The following is an 18,354-nucleotide window of genomic DNA, read 5'->3' as shown; positions in this document are numbered from 1 at the left end:
GTTCTCACCGGGCCCGTCACAGCTGCCGTGCTGTGGCTGAGAAGGCTGCTGGTCTACGGTCCCCTGATCACGCACAACTCTGAATGCAAAGTTTTGTCTTTGAAACCTCTGTGCTGACCTGGCCCGGGCAGTTCGGATCCCGCCAGGGCCAGTCAGAGCGAGGTCCGGTGACTTCAGCTCGGGGAGGGGCTGCAGGTGATTGCAAGACCCTTCGGTGGTGACTGACATCAGCTCCTGGGTCCCTTCCAAAGGCACTAGCCCTGCCATGAGTGGGGAGACAGTGGGGGCAGCGATACCTTTTATTGGACCCACTTCTGCTGGGGAGAGAGAGCAGCTTTCGAGCTCCCCTGAGCTCCTGTTCAGCGCTGGGCAGGGTTCGGAGGGCTGCCCCACATTACAGGGTTAGGTCACAAGGCAGCTGCCGCTAACTGCCCCACTACGCCGCCTCCCCAGGTGGGGTAGAGTCCCGGTCGACGCAGCGGCAGTGGAGATGCTGCGCTGCTCACATTGTCTGTTACTGGCTTGCAGGCGCCCCACGCTGACAGTACAGTCGGTGCAAGTGCTCCTGGGGAGGACGCAAGGAGCGAGTGTGGCCACGCGGGAGCGCTGGAGTGACTGCCGCGCTGCACACCGGTGGAAATTAGCTCAACTTCGGGCATGTCTACACTTGCCATTGAAAGCGGAAAGTCTCATTTTTGTGCAAAAACCACGGGAGCGTCTACACTTGCCAATGACTTTTTGCAGTGAAACTCAGCAGTTTCACCGCAAACGGAAAACCAGCTCCACGAGAGGCGGACGGCTCTTATCGCGGCTGCTTTTGCGGTGATGTGCAAGTGAAGACACGTTCTTCCTGTTTACAGGGCGTTTAGCCTCTGCAGGGTCTCCCACAGTGCCTGGGTGACCACTCTGGCCAGCAGCTCTGAGGCCAGGTAAACAGACGTCCACCCTCCCCTGTAAAGCCCCGGGAACTTTGAAACTCGGAGCAAAGGATCCCCTGCTTGGAGCAATGCTGAGCTCCTGGGCTGATCAGTGTCTGGGGAGAGGGGGCCCTGCAGGGACCTGGGTGCCCTGATCACCCTCCCCCCTTCCCACAAAACCTGTCGTCAAACTGGAGCGAGCTGCACTGTGGGACAGCTGCCCTAGAGCGCTGCTCTCATCCCCGATGGAAACACTCTCTGACTCCTGAGGAAGTAGGTGAGTACACAAACCAGCGCTTCACTTTCACCGGTTCACTATCACTGGTGAACTGACAGTGCAAAACCTCTGCAAGTGTAGCCATACTCTTAGTTCTGTAGTGTAGACACCCCTCCAGTCATAGGGAGGAAAGGATGCGGGGTGGGGGGCTGGAGAGAAGCAGTTAGTGGGTGACAGATTGTTGTAAGAAGCCATAAATCCAGTGTCTCTGGTCAGTCCCTGAGTTTCAGTGTCTAGCTAGTTATGAACTGAAGCTCCCAGGCTCGTCTTTGGGAAGTGTCGGGCAGGTTCCCTTGGAGGCTGAGGACTGAGCAGTCAGACACGGATGACGCTTCGGCTCGCTCTTCATGGAAAGACTATTGACTTTAAATGGGCTCAGGAGCAGACTTCACGGTCATCTCACAGGGACTTGCAGTCGCTTTCTCCAATGCCCTGGGGCCCTCCTGGCTACGGCAGCCTGGCCGCGAATGTTCACAGACTCAGAGACTCTAAGGTCAGAAGGGACCAGTATGATCATCTAGTCTGACCTCCCGCATGCTGCGGGCCACAAAGCCGTCCCTACCCCTTCCCTTGACTCTGCTGTTGAAGTCCCCAAATCCTGTGATTTAAGGACTTCAAGGTGCAGAGAATCCTCCAGCAAGCGACCCCTGCCCCATGCTGCGGAGGAAGGCGAAAAACCTCCAGAGGCTCAGCCAATCTGCCCTGGAGGAAAATTCCTTCCCGACCCCAAATATGGCGATCAGTAGAACCCCGAGCATGTAGGCAAGAGTCTCCAGCCAGACCCTCCTTGACCATTGATACTATTTACCAGCGATGGCACGTTATTGACTAATTGACTAAAATCCCGTTATCCCATCAAACTATTCCCTCCATAAACTTATCAAGCTTAATCTTAAAGCCAGACAGGTCCTTCGCCCCCACTGTTTCCCTCGGATGGCTGTTCCAGAACTTCACCCCTCTGACGGTTAGAAACCTTCGTCTAATTTCAAGCCTAAACTTCCCCACGGCCAGTTTATATTCATTATATCACTTTCACTCTCCAGGCAGGTTCGCTGTCTTTCCAAGTGGTGGATCCCAGAAACAACGGCTCTTCATTGTCCATAATACGAGTCAACTCCCTGACTGCTTTGGTGCAGCAAACGGCTGCAAAACGTCCATATTTTGTGCATGTATCACACACTGCGTCTCTGGCTGGACATGCATCATCTCTTGGGATAGGACTTTCTCCACACCGTGGGCACGTAGGCTGGAATTTGTCCCTCTTAGCCTGGGATTCTCTGTCCTTGCCTCAGGGGTCTTAGGACAATGACTTTTAACACCCAAGTGTCTGTTTACAGTTTCAGGTTTTTCAGGTTGCTCCTGCTTCGCTGTCGGGCTGGCCGTGGCTAAGGTTAAATCTCTTCCATTGTCGCTGCTTTGAAAGGTTTGGATCTGTTAACCCAGCCACCAGCCTGTCCACGTTTTACATTCCCCAAATCCCAGTCTTCAGCCAGCGTATGTGGAGCTCTTATAAAACCCTGAACCCTTCCCCCTGGTTCTTGAGTTCTCTGGTGAAAACATGCACTTTTCTGGAGCCATTTCTCTGAGGTCGGGAGCGTGCCTGAGACATAGCCAGACCCTTCCCGAGTCATCTCGGTGACTGTCCTCAGTAAAGTCAAAGGATTTAAAGACCTGCTCCGCCTGCTCCCCCCCTCCCTGAATGAAGGCACCTGCATAGCTCCAGTTCCTTTGTGGAGCTTGGGAGCCATGCACAGTGCGGCTTCCCGGCTGCCCATCGGGAAGGTGTCAAAGCAGAAGTTCTCGGGGGCACTGAAGAGCGGCTGGGGATGAGATCCTGCAGCGCTCGCTGCTTGGATCCGTCTGTGGGTGTTCTCAGGTCCACTCTGCACCATGCCGTGCTCCTGGACCGGACCTGGCCTGGCTTCAGAGCCCCGTGCGGGACTGTTCTGAAACCCACGCCCACCCGCTCCCGCTATTGTGGGATCCCGGTCCCCCGCAGGGCTCTACTACAGAGCTTGCTTAGATCCACCTGGCCGCTCTGCCCGTTTGGCTGAGGGTCGTCTAAACACGGTATTGGGGGCACAGCGCCGCCTAGTGGCGGAGCAGCATAGTACAGTTAGAACCCCATTGCGTTCCCCATGGGGTGGGGCAGTGGCCAGGCAGCTAGGGCCGGCAGCATCGCCCGGGGCCAGGCGCTGCCCCGTGTGCGGGGCTCCCGGGAGCTGTCTCCAGTGCTGGGCATCCCAGCGGCGTTTCCCGGCAATCCTGGGATGCTGGCCCAGCCGCCGGTCGCTGTCGCCCTGCAGAGGACTCTGGCTTCAAGAACGCGCAGATCTTCCCACGGAGCCAGGGCTCAGAGCACCCCGCCCAGGAGCGCTGGCTACGTGGTGGCTCGGATCTGCTCCTGGCCACAGCCCACAAGCCTCCCACACGCTGGCAGAGCTCCCACCGGCCTCCCTCTGGGGCTGGGCCCAGTCCCCGCCCCTACCCCGGGGGCGACTCTGTCCCTCGCCGGGTGCCTGGCTCAGGCTCTGTAGCCCATTAATCGATCTATCTAGGAGCAGTCTGGCCCCATGTCCCCGTGCGTTGGACAGAGCTGTGGGGAGGGGGCAGTGGCTTCCCTGCCATTCGGGTGCTCAGTAGGCCCCTCGTCCGCAGCGCCCTGGGGGAGGCAGGGTCCCAGTGGGGGCAGCTGTTGGCTGGTGGCTGAGGGGTCCCTGGAGCGGGAGGAGTTGCTGGACCCGCAGTGGGCATCCCAGGAGCAGTGTGGACTGGCAGTCAGCACTCCCGGGTGCTTACCCAGCTCTGCTGCTGGGGGTCTGGGGCGGGTCCTGTCCCCTCCCCAGCCGTACTGTGGGGGTGGGGATCCTGGCCCAGCCCCGGGGTGGGTCTGTCCGTGCTCTGGCCCTGCCTCGTCCCTTGCCCCAGGGCCGAGAGGACACCAGGCCTGGTGCCAGAGGCGCGTGGGGCAGAGCAGCCCCCGGCCACAGAATGAGTCACAGGTGGGGCAGCTGGGCTGGCCGGAGCCCAGCGTGGGGGCAGCATCAGGCCTGTCCTGCAGGGCGGCGGGAGAAACCAGACCTCACGCAGCTGCCAGTGGGGGGCCCCCTGGGAACGGAGCGGAGCTGCCCCCATCACGGCCCGGAGCAGCTCCCATGTCCCGACGGCTCCCATCAGCGACCTGGGGGACCCTCCTGGGCGGGGTGCTCTGAGCCCTGGCTCCGTGGGAAGATCTGTGGGTTTCTGTGGGCGTGTGGGCATCAGCCCCCACACTGGACCCCTTAGAGCTGCCCACGCTGCCCCCAAGCTCTGAAGGCAGCTCCGGTGAGGGGCAAAGGGCAGCTCTGGGGGGAGGGTGAGCCCAGCAGAGTGGGAGGGGCTGTACTTGCCCCACTGGCTTCTAGATGCCCCTGCAGGGCCTGGGCCAGCTGGTGCAGCGGGCGTGTCTTGGCTGTTGCAGCTCCAAGCTGGAGAAGATGCCGTCCATCCCGGAGGAGCCGGAGCTGCCGGAGAACGAGGTGGAGCGTTTCACCATGCCTGACTTCCTCCACCCCCTGCACGACCTGGACGTGGTGGAGTCCAAGGAGGCCGTGCTGGAGTGCCAGGTGGCCGGCCTGCCCTACCCCACCATCACCTGGTTCCACAACGGCACCAAGATCCGCAGCTCTGAGGACCGCAAGATGACCCAGTGTAGGGCTCCGGCCGCGCCGCGCTGGGCCTGCTCTTCCCACGGGTGGGGGCTGGGGGGGTGTCACACCGTGCCCGGCCTGAGTCGCGGCCTCAGAGGCTGAGCACCCACCCTAACCCGCAGCAACCGCTTCTCCAGTCATAGCCCTCGCTGCTTCCCCAGCCTGCTCCCCTCGGGGGGGCCCCTCGGCCAGCTGCTCCCAGGGGACCCGCCAGCAGAACTGGGGTCAAAGTAAATGGAATCACAGCTGGGCTGGAGTGACCGGGAGCTCCCCCACACCCAGCGCTCTGCCCCATTTCCCACAGCACCCCCTGCTGGGAGAGGCTGGGCCGGAGTCACTGGGAGCTCCCCCACACCCAGCGCTGTGCCCCGCTCCCCACAGCGCCCCCTGCTGGGAGAGGCTGGGACTGGCATAGCCGGGAGCCCCCCACACCCAGCGCTCTGCCCCGCTCCCCACAGCGCCCCCTGCTGGGAGAGGCCAGAGTCACCGGGAGCTCCCCCACACCCAGCGCTCTGCCCCATTTCCCACAGCACCCCCTGCTGGGAGAGGCCGGGCTGGAGTCACCGGGAGCTCCCCCACACCCAGCGCTCTGCCCCGCTCCCCACAGCGCCCCCTGCTGGGAGAGGCTGGGACTGGCATAGCCGGGAGCCCCCCACACCCAGCGCTCTGCCCCGCTCCCCACAGCGCCCCCTGCTGGGAGAGGCTGGGACTGGCATAGCCGGGAGCCCCCCACACCCAGCGCTCTGCCCTGCTCCCCACAGCGCCCCCTGCTGGGAGAGGCCGGGCTGGAGTCACCGGGAGCTCCCCCACACCCAGCGCTCTGCCCCGCTCCCCACAGCGCCCCCTGCTGGGAGAGGCCGGGCTGGAGTCACCGGGAGCTCCCCCACACCCAGCGCTCTGCCCCGCTCCCCACAGCGCCCCCTGCTGGGAGGCCGGGCCGGTGTCACCGGGAGCTCCCCCACACCCAGCGCTCTGCCCCGCTCCCCACAGCGCCCCCTGCTGGGAGAGGCTGGGACTGGCGTAGCCGGGAGCCCCCCACACCCAGTGACCCATGTGCTCCCATCAGCTCCTGCGCACTGTGCCTGGTTCCCAGCATGCCCCGCTGGAGCTCTGCTCTGATTGGCTGCTGGGGAGCATAACACATCAGCGTCATCTGTCCTACTGTGGTTTTCATCCGCCCCCGTCTCCCCGCAGACAAGGACACCCACCGCCTGCTGTTCCCAGCCGTCAGCCACGCCCACGCCGGCGTCTATAAAAGCGTCATTGCCAACCGAGTGGGGAAGGCCACGTGCTACGCTCACCTCTACGTGACAGGTGAGGGCCCCGCGCCCCAGGCTGGGCTCACAGGGCCTCCCTGCTGCGGCCTGGGGGAGAAGGCGGGACCTCAGCCGCACAGGGCTGGGCCCTTCCCCGGGGCACGGGCGGCCGCACTCATCTGGCCGCGGAGCGACGTGCCGAAGGCCGGCTGTCCCCAGGAGCTTGCTGCATGACCACAGCCCAGAGCCTGGCCACGTGGCTCTGTCCCGTCGTCGCACGCTCCCGTGCTCCTCTGATGGACCACGGGGACGAGCGGCTGGCGTGTGCCGACCACGGGGATGAGCGGCTGGCGTGTGCCGACCACGGGGACGAGCGGCTGGCGTGTGCCGACCACGGGGACGAGCGGCTGGCGTGTGCCGACCACGGGGACGAGCGGCTGGCGTGTGCCGGTGTGTGCCGACGTGTCCGTGGTTTATGGGTGACTCCGCTGGAGGCAGCCGGTTCTGTGTCTTCGGGGCACTGCCGGGTGTCTTGCCCCTACACGGAGCCCCGGAAGCCCTGGGGGAGTCACTGGAGCTGCTGTGTCCCGGTGGCTGCCAGGGCAGGACGGGCACGGGGAGCAGAGCACTGCGAGTGGGTGGGGAGGGGTGGCTGTCCCGTCCCATGTGTCTCTCCACGTGGCCTGTGGCCCCCTCTCTCAGCTACTCCCCACACATGCCCGCCATGCGTGGGGTCCGGGACCTGCCTGCCTAGAGGTTGTGGGGCCTGCTGAGTCCACCCGTGCCATGCCTGCCTGTTTCTTTCAGACGTGGTGCCGACTCCCCCCGACGGGCCGCCCGCTGTGCTGGCCGTGACCGGCAGAGCCGTCACGCTGACCTGGAACAAGCCCAAGTGGCTCGACTCAGCCATAGGTGATCTGGGCACTGGGAAGGGGGCAGTGGCGGGGGCTGGGCCAGGCCAGGGGGGCAGTGGGAGGGGGAGCAGGGCTGGGCAGGGCTGTGGGGCACTGGGAAGGGGGGCAGTGGGAGGGGGAGAAGGGCTGCCCCCCAGCGCCTGGGAGGGCCAGTGGCCAGGTGGAGCTTAGAGCTGAGCCGCATGGGGATCCCCCCAGCCGTGGGGCCTGGCTGGGCTGGGCCGTAGCCGTGGGGCGGGGCGGAGATGGTGCTGGCTGGGAGCCCTGAGAACGTAGCATGGCATTAGCCTCTCCTCTGCGCAGACCCCGCCTCGGTGACCTACACCATCCAGCAGCAGGCGCTGGGCACCAGCCAATGGACCATCGTGGCCACCGGCCTGCGAGACACGCGCGGCACATTGCACAGCCTGGCCAAGGGGCTGCGATACCTCTTCCGAGTGCTCACGGCCACCCCCAGGAGCAGCAGCAAGCCCTCGCCTCCCAGCGAGCCAGTGCAGCTCCTGGATCGGGGTAAGAGGGGCGGGGGGAACTCCGGGCCACACCTGGGAGCTGCTGGGCCCCCTTAACTCTCCAGCCTGGGCTGTCTCCCACAAGGCTTTGCTAGTGACCAGCAGCAAACCCCTCCAGGTGCTGTGATCACTCAGCCACCAGCATGTGGAGCCCCACACCCCGCTGGATTGCATGAATGCTCCCAGAGCCGGTCACATAGAGAACGGCACCAGCCCATCCCCCCAGCTCCCCAGCCTTGCACCCCGGAGCTGCACCATCCTGCCCCGGGCAGACACCCGACCAGTGTAAGTTCATTGCCCAGTCGCCCTCCCTCAGTGTGCAGAGGACACGCACCAGCCTTGGTAACCAGAGCTGAGATTTCCCAAGCACGGGTTTAGGTAAAGCATAAAGCCGGTTTATTCACTACAGGAAGGTCGGTTAGACGTGATAGGCACAAAAAGTCAGCGATAGTTACCAAAGAAAATAAAAGATAAACACCCAGTCAAAATCTTAACCCTTATTATACCAGGCAGTATTTGGATCAAGCAGTTTTCTCACCCCACTGGATGTTACAGTTCTTAATACTCAGACTTCTCTCTCCAGCCTGGGACCAGTCTCCTCAGTTGAAGTCTTTGTCTTTCCAGCATTCTTGTTGTTTCTAGCATAGGTGGGGGAGGAGAAAGGCAAAATCATAGAATATCAAGGTTGGAAGGGACCTCAGGAGGTATCTAGTCCAACCCCCTGCTCAAAGCAGGACCAATTCCCAACTAAATCATCCCAGCCAGGACTTTGTCAAGCCGGGCCTTAAAAACCTCTAGGGAAGGAGGTTCCACCACCTCCCTAGGGAACCCATTCCAGTGCTTCACCACCCTCCTAGTGAAATAGTGTTTCCTAATATCCAACCTAGACCTCCCCCACTGCAACTTGAGACCATTGCTCCTTGTTCTGTCATCTGCCACCACTGAGAACAGTCTAGATCCATCCTCTTTGGAACCCCCTTTCAGGTAGTTGAAAGCAGCTATCAAATCCCCCCTCATTCTTCTCTTCTGCAGACTAAACAATCCCAGTTCCCTCAGCCTCTCCTCACAAGTCATGTGCTCCAGCCCCCTAATCATTTTTGTTGCCCTCCGCTGGACTCTTTCCAATTTTTCCACATCCTCCTTCTAGTGTGGGCCCAAAACTGGACACAGTACTCCAGATGAGGCCTCACCAATGTAGAATAAAGGGGAACGATCACGTTCCTCGATCTGCTGGCAATGCCCCTACTTATACAGCCCGAAATTCCATTAGCCTTCTTGGCAACAAGAGCACACTGTTGACCCCTATCCAGCTTCTCGTCCACTGTGACCCCTAGGTCCTTTTCTGCAGAACTGCTGCCTAGCCACTCGGTCCCTAATCTGTAGCAGTGCATGGGATTCTTCCGTCCTAAGTGCAGGACTCTGCACTTGTCCTTGTTGAACCTCATCAGATTTCTTTTGGCCCAATCCTCTAATTTGTCTAGGTCCATCTGTATCCGATCCCTACCCTCCAACGTATCTACCACTCCTCCCAGTTTAGTGTCATCTGCAAACTTGCTGAGAGTGCAGTCCACGCCATCCTCCAGATCATTAATGAAGATGTTGAATAAAACCGGCCCCAGGACCGACCCTTGGGGCACTCCGCTTGAAACCGGCAGCCAACTAGACATCGACCCATTGATCACTACCTGTTGAGCCCGACGATCTAGCCAGCTTTCTATCCACCTTATAGTCCATTCATCCAGCCCATACTTCTTTAACTTGCTGGCAAGAATACTGTGGAAGACCGTATCAAAAGCTTTCTAAAGTCAAGGAATAACACATCCACTGCTTTCCCCTCATCCACAGAGCCAGTTATCTCCTCATAGAAGGCAATCAGGTTGGTCAGGCATGACTTGCCCTTGGTGAATCCATGCTGACTGTTCCTGATCACCTTCTTCTCCTCCAAGTGCTTCAAAATGGATTCCTTGAGGACTTGCTCCGTGATTTTTCCAGGGACTGAGGTGAGGCTGACTGGCCTGTAGTTCCCCGGATCCTCCTTCTTCCCTTTTTTAAAGATGGGCACTACATTAGCCTTTTTCCAGTCATCCGGGACCTCCCCCCGATCGCCATGAGTTTTCAAAGATACTGGCCAATGGCTCTGCAATCTCATCCGCCAACTCCTTTAGCACCCTCGGATGCAGCGCATCCGGACCCATGGACTTGTGCTCGTCCAGCTTCCCTAAATAGTCCTGAACCACTTCTTTCTCCACAGAGGGCTGGTCACCTCCTCCCCATATTGTGCTGCCCAGTGCAGCAGTCTGGGAGCTGACCTTGTCTGTGAAGACCACGGCAAAAAAATCATTGAGTACATTAGCTTTTTCCACATCCTCGGTCACTAGGTTGCTTCCCTCATTCAGTAAGGGGCCCACACTTTCCCTGACCACCTTCTTGTTGCTAACATACCTGTAGAAACCCTTCTTGTTACCCTTCACATCCCTTGCTAGCTGCAACTCCAGTTGTGCCTTGGCCTTCCTGATTACACCCCTGCATGCTCCAGCAATATTTTTAGACTCCCCCCTAGTCATCTGTCCAAGTTTCCACTTCTCGTAAGCTGCCTTTTTGAGTTTAAGCTCACCGAAGATTTCACTGTTAAGCCAAGCTGGTCGCCTGCCATATTTGCTATTCTTTCTGCACACCGGGATGGTTTGTTCCTGCGCCTTCAATAAGGATTCTTTAAAATACAGCCAGCTCTCCTGGACTCCTTTCCCCCTCATGTTATTCTCCCAGGGGATCCTGCCCATCAGTTCCCCGAGGGAGTCCAAGTCTGCTTTTCTGAAGTCCAGGCTCCGTATTCTGCTGCTCTCCTTTCTTCCTTGTGTCAGGATCCTGAACTCGACCATCTCATGGTCACTGCTGTCCTGGTTGCCACCCACTTCTACTTCCCCTGCCAATTCTTCCCTGTTTGTGAGCAGCAGGTCAAGAGGAGCACGGCCCCTGGTTGGTTCCTCCAGCACTTGCACCAGGAAGTTGTCCCCAACACTTTCCAAAAACTTCCTGGATTGCCACTGTCCCTTATTTTATCCCCTCAGTGCCTGGAGCCTAGGAGCCCAGACATGTCCTGATGGGCTTTGCTGAGTCACAGGGTTGAGCAGTCCCCCAGTGTGGTGCTTGGGCAGCCCCCATTGAATTGTAAATCCCTGATTCCAACTCCCCTGCGGAGACTCTCAAACTTACCACATATTTCAGTAACAACCATGCAGCAAAATCCCAGAACTTTCTACACCCGAACGCTAGACACAGGGGTGCCAGGTGTCCCGTTTTCGACTGGAACGCCCGGTCCTGGCAGCTCCGGTCAGCGGGGCTGACTGGGCCATTAAAAGCCCGATCGGTGGTGCAGGCAGACTCCCAACCTGGCTCCGTGTGACTCCCTCTGGCTCCTAGGCGGAGGGATGGCTACTGGGGCTGTGTGTGCTGCCCCCAATGCTAGCGCCAGCTCAGCGGCTCCCATTGGCCAGGAACCGCAGCCAATGGGAGCTGAGGGGGCGGTGCCTGCACATGCAGGCAGCACAGAGAGCCACCCCGAACCCCCTCCCAACCCCCTGCCCCAGCCCGGAGCCCCATCCTGCACCCCAAACCCCGGCCCCATTCTGCATCCCAAACCTCTCATCTCCAGCCCCACCCCAAAGCCTGCAACCAGAGCCCTCACCACGCCACCCCCCAGAGTCTGTACCCCCTCCCACGCCCCAGCCTCAGCCCGAAGCCTTCTCCTGCCAGAGTCCTCACCCCCTTCCCAACCCCCTGCCTCAGCCCGAAGCCCCATCCTGCACCCCAAACCCCGGCCCCATCACCCACAGCCAGAGTCCTCACCCCCGTCCCAACCCCTGCCTCAGCCCAAAGCCCTCTTCTGCACCCCAAACTCTAATCTCTGGCCTCACCCCAAAGCCCACAGCCAGAGCCCTCACAACCCCACCCTCCAACCCCCTCCCCCATCCCGGATCCCCCTCCCACACCCTGAACCCCTCATTTCTGGCCCCACCCCAGAGTCCATACCTGCAGCCGGAGCCCTCACCGCCCCCTGCACCCCAACCCCCTGGCCCAGAGTGAGTGAGGGTGGGGGAGAGCGAGCGACGGAGGGAGGGGGATGGAGTGAGCAGGGTGGGTGGCCTCGGAAAAGGGGCAGGGAGCGGGGCAAGGGAGTTCGGTTTTCTGCAAATAGAAAGTTGGCAGCCCCAGGCATACGTATTCGGAGAGAACAATGGGTTACAGGAGCTCATGACCTTTCCTATGATAGCTTACATGGCCGGCTGTGTAAAACCGATCACCATTACACGACCATGGTGAATATGGCGGTTCCGGGGTGCTGCTTTGAGATGCAGGGGGGGCACGTGGCACAATGGCCGGTCCCTTCTCCAGCAGGCAGGGCTGCCGGGGAACCAGGTCGGGGGGCACGTCCCCAGTGATCAGGAACCCCATAGGTGGGGAGCAGGCCCTGCTGGGGCGGTTTCTTTCTGGGCCTTGGCAGAGGGGCGGAGAAGGGGGCTCAGGCCAGGCCCCACGGGCCGGGCTGCGGTTGCCGTAGTGACTAGGGGCTGTGTTGGCAGGTCCATACCTGGAGGAGGCCCCTGTCATCCTGGACAAGCCAGACGTGGTATACGCAGTGGAGGACCAGCCGGCCTCCGTCACCGTGACACTGAACCACGTGGAGGCCACGGTCACCTGGAAGAGGTGGGATGCAGCTTCGCCAGCCCCAGCTCTGGCAGCACCCGGGCGCGTGAGCCAGGCTGTCCATGGCGTGACTGGGGCCTCTGTCATCCAGCACCGTGCGGGGCTCCCGGGGGGCTCCCTGTGGCCCTGCGCTCCGGGGGTGCCTCTTGGAGCATCTCCAATCCCCCGCCCTGCACCCCCGAACCATTGCTGAATTGTATATACAGCTGGGGGGGGTGTCCCAGCGACTCCAACCCGGCCTCTCCCAGCAGGGGGCGCTGTGGGGGGCGGGGTGGGGACCTGGCTGCGGGGGGTGGGGCTCCCAGTGACTCCAGCTCGGTCTCTCCCAGCAGGGGGCGCTGTGGGGGGCGGGGTGGGGACCTGGCTGCGGGGGGTGGGGCTCCCAGTGACTCCAGCTCGGTCTCTCCCAGCAGGGGGCGCTGTGGGGGTGGGGAGGGGCCCTGGCTGGGGGGGGCTCCTGGTGATTCCAGCTTGGCCTCTCCCAGCAGGGGGCGCTGTGGGGGGTGGGGGGCCCCCGTGGGCCCCTGGCTGGGGGTGGGGCTCCCAGCGACTCCAGCTCGGCCTCTCCCAGCAGGGGGCGCTGTGGGGGCGGGGCGCTGGGTGACGGGGTGTCCTTCCCCCGGCAGGGGCAGGTCGGTGCTCGAGGAGCGGGCTGGCGCGTGTGAGCTGAGCATGGCCGACGACGACCAGCACTGCCTGCGGCTCTGCCAGGTGCACCGCGGGGACGCTGGGGAGCTCACCTGCGAGGTGAGCAACAGGCACGGCGCGGACAGCTGCTCCATCAGCCTGCAGCTGGCAGGTACGTGAGCGGTCCTTATCCTGCGTCCCAGCCGGGGGCGGAGCCTGGGCATGAGCCAGCGACACACCCCAGCCGGGGGCGGAGCCTGGGCTGAGCCAGTCACACACAGCAGCTGGGGGGCGGAGCCTGGGCACCTGCAGGCCACACCCCTCCTAGCCTGGGGGCGGAGCCTGGGCCCCTGCAGGCCAGGGTGAGGAGGCAGCCACCTGCTCCTGCCTGCGCTCAGGAGTGGAACGTCTCTCGGTCCCCAGAGGCGCCGCGCTTCGAGTCCATCATGGAGGACCTGGAGGTCGGGGAGGGTGAGACGCCGCGCTTCGCCGTGGTGGTGGAGGGCAAGCCGCTGCCCGACATCATGTGGTACAAGGTGAGCCCTGGGCCTCCCTGGGGCGTGAGGGAGCCAGGGACACCAGTCAATGGATGGGACCCCTGATCCCAACCCGCAGCCCCCTGCCAGTCCAGCCCTGTCCCCCTGCTCTGCTGGTGCCCCCGATCCCAAACCACAGCCCCTGTTCACCCAGCCCAGGGCTCCCCAGCCCCTCAATCCCGATTTGCAGCTCCCTGCTACCCCACCCCCACCTCTGCTGGTGCCCCTCACTCCTGACCCACAGCCCCCTGCTGTGCGAGCCCTTCCCCTCCCAAGGGAACGGGTCCTGGTCACCCAGGGTTCTCCAGGAGGAAGGTGGGTCCTGGGTGCTCTGGGAGGGGGCTGGATCCCAGCTGTGGGGGGCCAGGACCCCTGGCTGCCACGCCAGGTGGTGGCGGTGCCCCTGGCATTGGGCCAATGGTTATGCGGGCCCCAGGAGTCGGTGGCTGTGCTGGGGGTGCCTGACGCCCACACTCCCCCCAGGACGAGGCGCTGCTGGCCGAGAGCAGCCGCCTGACCTTTGTCTACGACGACAGTGAGTGCTCCCTGGTGCTGCTGGGCGCCACGGCCCACGACAGCGGCGTCTACACCTGCACCGCCCGGAACCTGGCCGGGGAGGTTTCCTGCAAGGCCGAGCTGCTGGTGCGCGCAGGTAGGGCCCTGCCAGGTCCCCCAGCCCCTCGACTTGGGGCACGGTGCCAGGCCTGGGGAGGGGGAGCAGCCCGGAGGCCTTGGGGGGGCTCTTTGCCGGGGGCTGCATCCCTCTGTCCAGATGCCCATCACCTTGGCGTCTAGGTGCCACTGTGGACCAGTTGGTTGTCTCCAGTGGGGGAGAGGGTAGCGACGAGGGCTTTGCCATGGCCCTTCCACTCCCCCACCCCCAGTCCTCTTCTGCCCCGGCACCCTCCCCCCGGCCATTCCCACCCCCGCCGGCACCCCACCCCACTCGGTGCCATGGCTGGTCCCACACTCACGGGCTCACCAGGACTCGTGCTCTTTCTCAGCTCTGTGCGGTCCGTGTGTGGGGGGGTGCCCCCTTCAGCGTGACAGCCCTTCTCGGGGGTCCACTCTCTCCCGGGGTCAGGCCCCTCCACCTCCTGGAGCCGCACCTGTCTCTGCCGTGGGCCCCCTCAGGGAGTCCCCTCGCTCTGGACCCCCGGGGCCTCCACCTTGATGCCCCCCCTGTTCTCTAGCCCGGAGCGACTCTCAGCCAGCGTAACACAGGAGGTTTATTGAGAGTTGAACCCAGCACAGGAAACTCCTCAGACTGGTCGCTCTCTGCCAGCTGGGCAATCAGCTGCTCCTGGGTGAGCCTCTGTCAGGGCTGATTCCCCCTCTGGCCACTCCAGGCTGGTATTAAACTCCCAAGGTTACAGCTTCTCTCTGACCTTGGATGGGTAGATGCTGCCACCACCCAAGTGCAGAACCCCCTTGAGAGCCCAGGAAGGCGCACTTGGGAATTCCTCCCTTGGGTCCCCTCAAGCCCTTCCACACACCCCCCCCCCCCCCGGGGAAGAGCTGAGAAAGAAAACAAAGGAAATCAGCTGTTGCCACCAGCTAATTAAACAACATTTGCACAAACCTCTTAGGACACCAAAATCCAATCCTGTTCTTTAAAAACAGTAAAGTTTATTAAAAACAAAAAGAAGGAAAATACATCGGGAACTTAGGCTTTTGCTAGATTTTAAAAGAGCAATTACAAAAATTAAGCCTCCAAACTAGCTTTCTTTGGGGTTCAGCTTAAAGGTTACAAGCAACCAAAAGCACCTGGGGTTAGCACAGAGGAGTCCACACGCCATAAGAAATAAACCTAATCGCATCTCTCTAAACATTCCTGATCTACTTACACATCTGGGGGTTCCAAATCGTAGTTCTAGGTCTGATCTGATGATCTACGATCACACCTGGCTTAACGCTTCTCACAGCGTAACCGCTCCCTGTTCCCCTCTTTCCCGGAGAACCACAACACACAGACAAAGGGAAGTTTTTTTCCCAATTGTAAAAAGTTCTAGCCCTCGCATTGGCTCTTTCGGCCAGGTGCCCACTCACTTCCCTTTACCTATGCATGCAGTCAGACTTTTTAACCCTTTACAGGTAAAGCAAGTAGAGAACAGCTACTAAGAGGGATTTTACAGCTAACTGGCTGGCTGGGTGTCCATCAAAGGGAGCTATCCCCCTCCACCCCCCCGTCCCTTTATTTATCACAGCCTCCCAATGCTCAGCCCTCTCTCCCTGCACAGACGGGCCAGGTCCCTCTTTCGGAGCTGGTTCTAGGCCATTTCCAGGCTGGTTCCTTCAATTCCCTCGTTTTATCGCTGGCAGCCACTCACTGCAAAACGCCTGTAGCCAACCGTCTACAGGGTGCATCCGCCAACCATCCTCTGCTACAACGTTGTCACAGACTCACAGATCGTGCCCACTCGCGGCCCCGTGCGGTCCGTGGGGGGGGTGCCCCTTTTAGTGAGACAGCCCTTCTCGGGGGTCCACTCTCTCTCGGGGTCAGGTCCCTCCACTTCCTGGAGCCGCACCTCTCTGAGCCCTAGCACATCTGTCTCTGCCGTGGGCCCCCTCAGGGAGTCCACTCGCTCTGGGCCCCTGGGGCCTCCACCCCCGAAGGGGACAATGACCCCCCCGTTCTCTAGCCCGGAGCGACTCTCAGCCAGCGTAACACAGGAGGTTTATTGAGCGTTGAACCCAGCACCTGAAACTCTCAGGGCCTCAGGCCTGGCCTCCCTTATCCCAGCACATCCCAGTCTCCCTGCATCCAGGTGGGCTCTGCCTGCTCCCCCTCTCCAGCCCAGAGCCCCCTTGCTTCCAGCTGGGCATCTGAGATCCCCGGCCCCAGGCCCCGCCTCTGTCCATTGTCTTCTCTCCAGGGAAACAGGGTCGTAAACCGGGTCTCCTGGGCCTCCTCTCCCCTCTTCTGTCCTCTGGCCCCTCTGGCTGGAACCGGCTGGTCCGGTCACCGGGGTCCCCTCCCCGCAGCCCATTGTCCTCCCACTGGCCAGAACCGTCTGCGACTCCTGAGCTGGGCCTCCCGATCCCCAGGTCACCGGTCGCTGGGGTGTTCCCCCTCCAGGCCATCGGCTGGGGTCCCAAGGTCCCTCTCCGGTTCTGTGTAACCACAAACTCCCTCTCCCCTCCCCTCGTTAAACCAGCAACACCCAGGGGCACTGAGTCCCACCCCCTCCGCATGCAACCATTGGAAAAACAAGAAACCTCCTGCTTTGTCACCCCGACCGGCACCCTGCCCCCTCGGTCCATGGCCGTTCCCCTCCCTCCTCATGCCGTGGCTCTCCTTGCCTTCCAGCCCAGCCGGAGGCAGCAGCCGTGGTGGCGGAGGAGGGGCATGCGGCCCGGCGGCTGACGGACGACTACGAGGTGCACGAGGAGATCGGGAGGTGAGGCGGGAGGGAGGCGGGTGCCTCTGGCAAGGGGCCGTCCCCAAGCGTTGGCCTGGCACCCGGGCTCGGTCCTGAGTCCCTGCTCCCAGGCACTAGGGCTGGGTCTCCCGCCGGGCTGGGCCAGGGCAGGGACAGGGTGTCTCAGCCCCCAGAGCAGGGCACCGCTGGGAGCCCAGGGCAGCTCCATGTCCCTGGCCTGACGCCAGCTTCTCTCCTGAGCCTGGCAGTGCTCGGTGCCGGGGCTAGGGGGCCCAAACAGCCCCCATGGGGATGGCTCTTGGCAAGCCCAGGGGGGTGTCACGGAGTATTGGGGAACTCAGGGCCCTGCACCCCCGGCTTCCTGCGATTCACCATGACTCTCAGCCAGCCAGTAAAGCAGAAGGTTTATTTGGATGACAGGAATACAGTCCAAGACAGGTCTTGCAGGCACAGACAACAGGGCCCCCCTCAGTTAGGTCCAGCTTGGGGTCCCAGGGCATCCCAGCCCACCCCCCTTTGGGGGGTCAGAGCCATCTCTGCCTCCCAGCCATCTCTCCAGTCCGCTTCTAGCACTCTGCCTTCAGCGACCCCTCCCACAGCCTTTGTTCAGTTTCCCGGGCCAAGGTGTCACCTGGCCTCCAACCCCTTCCTGGGTTCTCATGTTACACACTCAGGTATTCGCCCTCGGGCAGACTCAGACTCCCATCTCCCAATGCAGACTATCCTAGCCACACTCCCCTGTCAGCATTCACACACCACAGTAAGAACAGGCCCAGTTCGTCACAGGGGGTCAGCAGCTCGTCCCACCCACAGCGGGTGGGCTCCCCTCCCTGCGTCACGGAATCGTGGCCCGGGGCTCCTCAGGCCCATTTTGGGGGAGGGAGGAGTCAGAGGCTGCCCGACTCAGCACCTCCCAGGCTGGCGTGGGAGATTGGAGTCACGGGGGGCGGGAGGGGGTCCCTGCAGCTGGGGAGCTCCCCCCTGCCCTGCAGCCCTGGCTGTCTGGTGACCCACGGAGCGTCGACACTGCAAAGGCAGACACGGGAAATGTGGGGCCAGCCAGCCAGTCAGAGCCATGGGGCTGGGCTCGCTGGTACCATGGGAGATCTCCGTTCTCCGAGAACATCCGCTCCGTGGGCAGCAGCGTTAGGGAAGGGAGAGAGAAGACAGAAAATACCATAACGCTGCTATTAAATCCACAGTCCGCCCGCCCCTAAAGTACTGCGGGCAGAGCTGGTCACCCCGTCTCCAAAAGAGACATTAGCATTGGAAACGGTGCAGAGAAGGGCAACAAAACGATGACGGGACCGGAGCAGCTTCCATGGGAGGAGAGATGAGAAAGCCTGGGACTGTTCAGCTTGGGAAGGAGACGACGAAGGGGGGATTGACAGAGGGCTATAAAATCATGGCGGGTGTGGAGAGTGAATAGGGAAGTGTTTCTTCACCCAACGCCCAGTCAGCCTGTGGAACTCCTTGCCAGAGGATGTTGTGAGGGCCAAGACTATAACAGGGATCAAAAAAGTATTCGCTAAGTTCACGAAG

General features: G+C 61.7%; 1 protein-coding gene across 9 annotated transcripts in view; it reads left to right on the top strand.

Moving 5' to 3' along the window:
* SPEG (striated muscle enriched protein kinase) overlaps positions 1-18,354 on the top strand; it is a 101,645-nt gene that overhangs the window by 57,587 nt on the left and 25,704 nt on the right. For all 9 annotated transcript variants that reach the window (XR_010591249.1, XM_065560425.1, XM_065560424.1 and 6 more), the window contains 9 exons: positions 4,655-4,884; positions 6,078-6,197; positions 6,947-7,051; positions 7,357-7,563; positions 12,143-12,266; positions 12,893-13,065; positions 13,317-13,429; positions 13,913-14,081; positions 16,740-16,830. Coding sequence is in view for 8 of the 9 variants with exons in the window: in XM_065560425.1 (XP_065416497.1) it covers positions 4,655-4,884; positions 6,078-6,197; positions 6,947-7,051; positions 7,357-7,563; positions 12,143-12,266; positions 12,893-13,065; positions 13,317-13,429; positions 13,913-14,081; positions 16,740-16,830 (1,332 nt within the window). In the remaining variant the exon portion in view is untranslated. The remainder of the gene's footprint in view (positions 1-4,654; positions 4,885-6,077; positions 6,198-6,946; positions 7,052-7,356; positions 7,564-12,142; positions 12,267-12,892; positions 13,066-13,316; positions 13,430-13,912; positions 14,082-16,739; positions 16,831-18,354) is intronic.

Source organism: Chrysemys picta, chromosome 11, assembly GCF_011386835.1.
Source record: "Chrysemys picta bellii isolate R12L10 chromosome 11, ASM1138683v2, whole genome shotgun sequence".
In the NCBI taxonomy this organism is placed as follows: Eukaryota; Metazoa; Chordata; order Testudines; family Emydidae; genus Chrysemys; species Chrysemys picta.
Note: the sequence above shows the minus strand (reverse complement) of the source record. Positions and strands in the feature narration are given on the sequence as shown.